General features: G+C 38.4%; 1 protein-coding gene across 1 annotated transcript; it reads right to left on the reverse strand.

The window, feature by feature from the left end:
* Positions 1 to 237: 237 nt before the first annotated feature.
* On the reverse strand, positions 238 to 5,848 carry praf2 (PRA1 domain family, member 2). The gene is made up of 3 exons (XM_044330505.1): positions 5,628 to 5,848; positions 4,118 to 4,335; positions 238 to 2,632 (listed from the first exon to the last, which is right to left on the reverse strand). Exons 1-3 carry the CDS (start codon positions 5,804 to 5,806, stop codon positions 2,493 to 2,495), a joined length of 537 nt encoding a protein of 178 aa, XP_044186440.1. The 5' UTR covers positions 5,807 to 5,848; the 3' UTR covers positions 238 to 2,492.
* Between the last annotated feature and the right edge of the window lie 664 nt (positions 5,849 to 6,512).

Consider the following 6,512-nt stretch of genomic DNA (forward strand, 5'->3'; position numbering starts at 1 on the left):
TAAATAACTAAGAATCTACAGCCGTGCTAGCAGCTCTGTGAAGCTATAATTAGAACAGTGCGTGCTAAATGCTAATACAGCATGCTAACATGTTCACAATAACAATGGCAACATGCTGATGTTATGGTAGGCTAATGGAAACCATGTTCACCATCTTAGTTTAGCATGCTAATTAGCACTAAACACAAGGTATAGCTGAGGCTGATGGGAATGTCATTAGTTTAAAAAATATTTAAAAAGTATTTTGTCAAAAACCAAAGTACTGACTTTTTTTTTTTTTTTTTTTTTAACCTATGATGGTGCTAAACATACGTCACTATTACTATTACACATTATTTGAGCTAAATGCTAACATCAGCATGCTCACATTGACAACGTTAATATGCTGATGCTTATAATGTATTCCATATTCACCCTCTTAGTTTGTGTGTTAGCAAGCTAACCTTTGCTAATTAGCACTAAACACAAAGTACAGCTGAGGCTGATGGGAATGTCAGTTTTGGAGGTATTCGGTCATAAACCAAAGTATTGGACAAAACGAAATTTTGACCGTGTGGCGCTAGATGAAAAGTCCGGAGATCACCAAACCAAACGCCAACACTGCTATCCCTAGAACTACACCACTAGCACGGCTAAAAACAGAAAATTACATGGAGAAATTTGCAAAATACAGTTACCACAAGTGTTGGCACAGCAACCAACAAACCCTAGTGGTAAGTGGTTATTCGTGGTAACAAGGATTTCAGTTATAAAGGAATTAAGGGTAAGTTCAAAGTTACTCATTTGCTCCAGTGGTGCTTCTTTCAGCAGCCAACTGCCTGAAGACTGAGCCTCTGACCAGCAGTGGAGGACTGTAATGGGCAGCTCTGTGGGTGAAGGCATTTATTCTAAATAAATACAGGCCGAGGAATGTGGTAACTTAAAGGATTAATTTAAAAACAGGGGCTTTACACCAGTTCATTTGTTTTCTTCACATCACTTCTGCTCCTGTTCATCCTGTATCGACTCTTCTATGCTCAACAAAGAGTCTTTAATTGAAGGAGCGGATTAGATTTGTTCTTAACTCTTCATATGAAACCTCTGATTTCCTTTAATCTCACCTCATTTAAGCATTTAATTCGCTTTTAAATGCAACACAGTATTCACAAATCATGTATTTTGTTAAAAAGTAATATGTAGGCGTGTCCATCCTAAATCATTTGGTCACTGAACTTTACACTGAACTTAAGGGCTAGAACACATACAAGCTTAAATATTGAATGTGCTATACATTTCCATAACATAGTGCTCTTTAGCCATAATGGACCTGTTGGATCATTTGATAAGTACTTTGTTGTAGCGGATCTGTTGTCTAGTGTTCTGTATTTTCAATATGGTTCCACACGGATAATATTTTGTTTCACTTTGCACTATTAGCACTACTACTACTCATCTATAGCACAGTATCAATACTTTCCACTGAGACCCATGGGGTACATAGATGGTAGAAAATATTGATGTGGAAATTGGGGGCTCCACACAACTTTTACTATAGGGCAACTGGTTCTGATTTCAAGAAAAAAAATTTAAGATGTTTTGAAAAAAAAGTTGCAACATTACGAGAATAAAGTTGTCATTTTGAGGCAAAAAACTGTGACATTGGAAGAGTTAAGTTGTAATTTTACAAGAAAAAGTCCTAACATTATAAAATTAAGTTGTAATTCAATGAGCAAAAGTGAAAAATATTTTTCAAATACAATTTTAATTTTACATGTAATATTTCTAGAATAATCTGTAATATTTCAAGATAAATATTATAAATATTACAGCTTTATGTTATAATATTACTACTTTTTCATGTAAACTTACAACTTTATGCTAAAAATATTGAACGTTTTCACATTAAATTATTACTCAATTTTTTATGTTTCAACTTTTTTCTCACATAATTTCAGCTTTATGCAGATGGAGCACAGATCAATATTTAGATAAAGAGTTTGTGGGTACGGTATGAATCACTTACACAGGCAGACTGCAAGTTAATATGTAGATACACAATAATTCAAAAGGTGCAGAGCGTGTAATCATATAAAGACTAAATGTGAACATGCTCAACAGAAAGCAGAAAACACTCCACACCTGTATGGCTACTACACTGCACACTTCTGCAGCGCAAAAACATAAATGTATCATGTCAAATAAATGAAACAAAACAATGTGCGGTTAAAGTGCAAGTTTGGCAAAAACAGAACAGGGATGATTTGATCATATTTTGTTATGATGATTTCTATGCGTTTGTCATCTGTCTGTTTCCTACTGGACCACAGAATGTCTCTTTTCCTTCACTTCTGACTTCTGAATACTTCTTTTTGACAACCCAAACCACTATGTTCCATGACTTTGTTTATTCTTCTTCTTTCCCTGCAGTAATGCTCTCATTCTCTGTTTTATGAATCTCCCCATCCATTTCTTCAACTTCACCATTTCTGCCCACCTCCTCCTCCTCTTCCTCTCTAGGATCCAGCCTCCTGTTCCTGTCCCAGGGCCTCTAACAGGAGTCCCATGGGTGTCCTCTTCAGACCGATGCTCTCCAATTTGTTCTCCAGCTTGTTCTTCAGGCTGCGCAGTCTCACCGAAGCGTGGACAAGAACCACTGTGAGGGAGGAAGAGTGACAGAGGGACGAAGGGATCATACGCTTGATAGCTGACAGTACAACAGTCATGTCAAGATCACCATTATGCTGACCTGAGTTTGTTTTTTTTAACAAAACACCATTTTCGTTCACTAATTAATTCCAAGTGCTTCAACTTTGCCATTTTTTGAATTGCCATTAAGCTACTTTCAACAAAACACAAGACACTTCCTGCGCAGGTGTTTCACATTAAAAGCCCTCTAATGGCTCCATATGTATATATAAATCTTCCTGGTTCCAGGTAGACTTTTAATGTGAAAAATCTCACAGTTCAAAATACTTTAGCAGCGATTAAAAAAAACTGCAAAGTAAAATCAATCGTAAATAATTAGTGAATAAAAGCTACACTGTTGTTGTTCCGCTGGAATCAGTGCTGTGGAAATTATGCTGAATTTACCCTGTGAGCAATTACTGTAAAGGTAATTCCACCTCGACATTTTTCACCCGGCTACTGTGTGAGAATTTGCTGTGTATACACATAAATGTAGCCTTACTGTGCTTTTTGCTCCTCGTGTCACATAATAAGACTTCACCTTGGATTATACTTCATATGTATGTTGCTTTGGAAAGAAGCCTCTCCCAAATGAATAAATGTAAATGTAAACTGCACCATTGGACGCTGTCCCTTTTCATACCACTGTATACTTTTTTTTTTGCCATTAAAAGGAAAAAAACTAAATTTGTAATATTCATAACTACAACTTAATTACCATAGTCCCTTTTAACATCAGAGGAAAATAAATTTTATGGCACAAAATGCATTTCGTGCTGTAAAATGGCTTGGCATGCATTTTGCAGCATCCCAAACTACAGCCAGGTGTCAGAAAATTGCCTTTTCCTCACAAAATGAAATGACATCTTGCCCACATGTTCCTAATTTGCATCTCATGCAGAAAATGATTACCAAGTGTCACATCTGATGCATTGATTGTTTAAGTGTCACAAAAGTGTATTTTTACCAACAAACAAATGAATGTGGTGTAACAAATTAATATGAATGCTACTCTATTTTCTTAATTTTATGCCATAAAAAGCAGCAGCAGTTGCAGACTTTTTGTATTGCACAATGTTAATACAATACTTTCCAAAAATTGCTCACAATAGATATGGTATTGGGGTGCCAGCAGAAATCTCAGCATGGGCAATTAAAACCAGAACTATCTGCACGGTTAGAAACAACTAAAAGGGAAATCAGAAAGTATGTTTTTTTTCTGTTTAAATTGACCCTTTAACTAAATGTAATAATATATAGTATAAAGTTCAAAATCCATTGACATACACCATAAAGGTTGGTATAAATTCATGTGTGGATTTGACTATTTGCTGCCCAGTTTTACCCACTAGCTGTTCTGGTGCCCAAAACCAGTGCCCTCAGGCAAGTGGATGAGCTTCATTTCATGCTCTGCTGGAATATACAAGTGTGTGTGTGTGTGTTCCTGTCTTACTCAGTATAGGGAAGGCTATCCCAAACAGGAACACGGCCACGCCTCCCAACACTGATAGGAACAGATAACTGACCAAAAGAATAGCCAACACAGCGACTGATGGGTGGTTTCTACGGAAACGTCGAATGGGAGCTTGGTTCTCAGCAGCCCAGACAAAGCCCACGAACAACAAGGTGACCACCATCGCCCCCACCAACAACTCGAAGGGCTGGAAATACCTGCGAGCAGAGAGACATTCACCCACACACTTCAGATGATGGAAAAAGACCAATGACAGCTGGTGTTATTCTACATTTTTCTTACTGTTATCAAATCCCATGAAAAGACCAAATCAACAATGAATGATCCATTGTCTGATATTATTCCTCAGTCCCATTAAGCTCCATTGTTGTCCAAAAACAATTAAAAACACACCAATGAGCCACACTGTTGCACTGGGTGACATGTTCCTTCATTTCCATGAACACACACACCATAGTTTATTTTGACTCAATCCCACACACACCATCAATCCACTGCTGGAAATAGTCCCCAACAAATGCAGTGTACATGCAATGAACACTTTTTTTCATTGCATTGTGGGAATTTTTGTGGGCACTTTATACAGCTTACATTTCACACTCACATTTCAATTCAAGTACTTAAAAAAACCCAGAAAAACCAACCAAACAAACAAAAAAAACCCGGCAAACTGTAAACATAGTGCAATATGTAGTAAATAGGGAGTGATTTCAGACACAACGCTGGTCCTCTCATGAGATATGTAAGACGAATCTAGAATAACACCAGCCTTATTGAAAGATGATGCAGCTCATCACTGAAGCTCAAAAAAGGAAGGAACTTTTTGCTCTTTAATTGACTCTTTAGAATATTCTGCAGTGTCATTTTTAAAAGTCTGATTATAAGGGTCCCAAGTGTCTGTCAACACTTCTGTGTGTGTTGTTTTTCCCAAATGGGATTTAAATTCTGGTTGGAATGTCTTCATAGTGATTGTAAATTTTATTTTGACAACTTCATTAGCATCTTCTGTCTCCACTACCTCAGATCTCTGATTTTACATCCTAATCCCACCAGAGTTTAAGGATGGGCCTGTAACAGAAATAGAAATGATGTCAATTCTCAAAATGGGTGGCATTCCATTTAATTGAATGGCATCCTCCCCTCCACCCTCCATAACAGATGATGGAGATCAGCTGTTTTCTTTGATTCACATAGATAGAGAGTTAAGTGAAAAGAAAGACAAGAGGGAGGAAGCTTTCACTCTTATCTTCATCACTTAATTCGAACCTCGCATTATAAACACACTCTCTTCCATAAACTGAATGGACACAAGTCTGTGTCATGTTTTGATGGCTCTCAGCGCTGCGCTTGGAAATGCAGAGTCATTGAATGCACTGAATAATGTCACATAACTTCACAGTGTTAACTACAGACTTCCAGTATGTTCGCTATAAGAGACACAGAGGATGGGGAGGGAGGGGGGTGACCACGTCAGAATAAAGAAACTTACGCCACTACGAGCAGGAAGCCCAGTGCGGACAGGAAATAATTGCTCTGGTAGTACAGCAGGTTGTTGATGATACGGTTGTTCCAGCGGTCCAGGTCGCGCAGGTCGGGCACGGCGAACCGGGCCGAGCTCAGGAGGAAATCATCGAGGGTCCGTAGGGGTGGCGGCTGCACGCCTGCCATCTTTTCCAAACGACAGTAAACTTAGTTTCCCAGAATGCAGCGCGGGGGGAAGGGGTGGGCGCAAGGGTAAGTGTGCTCGTTCAGTTTCTGACGAGGCGCGTGCCCGGCCGTCGAGAAAAGAGTATTATTGAAACACTTGTACCACTTGGCTGTGGCTTAGCTATTACATATTAAAGGACGGGTTCACAGTTTTTTTTTCAAGTGTGTCTTAAAACAACAGTCAGGAGCCCAAATGAACACTGAAACAGGTTTTTCTTGCTGTAATCATTCCTCCTGTTCATACTGACCAGTAGAAGATCCCTTCATAATGCACTACAATGTAAGTGATGGAGGACAAAATCCACAGTCCTCCTTCTGTGCAAAAATGTATTTAAAAGTTTATCTGAAGCTAATATGAAGCTTCAGCATCCAAATGAGTCAATCTTTCAACATTATAGTCTTGTTATTTCCAAAGTTCCTCTTTTTGTTACTATAGCTACTTCCACCGCAGCTCAACAGGGAAACACTGAGGGAATTTGATGTTGAAAAGACTGTAAATGTTGCAGATATCCACTTGACGTGATCAACTCAGACTGCTGAAGCCTCATATAAGCTTCACATCAACTTTTAAATGCATTTTTGCCCAAATTGGTGGACACACTCTGGCTTTTGGCCCAGTATGAACAGGAGGAATGATTACAGCGAGGAAAACCTATTTTACTTTTCA

Source organism: Thunnus albacares, chromosome 17 (genome assembly GCF_914725855.1).
Source record: "Thunnus albacares chromosome 17, fThuAlb1.1, whole genome shotgun sequence".
Lineage (NCBI taxonomy): Eukaryota > Metazoa > Chordata > Actinopteri > Scombriformes > Scombridae > Thunnus > Thunnus albacares.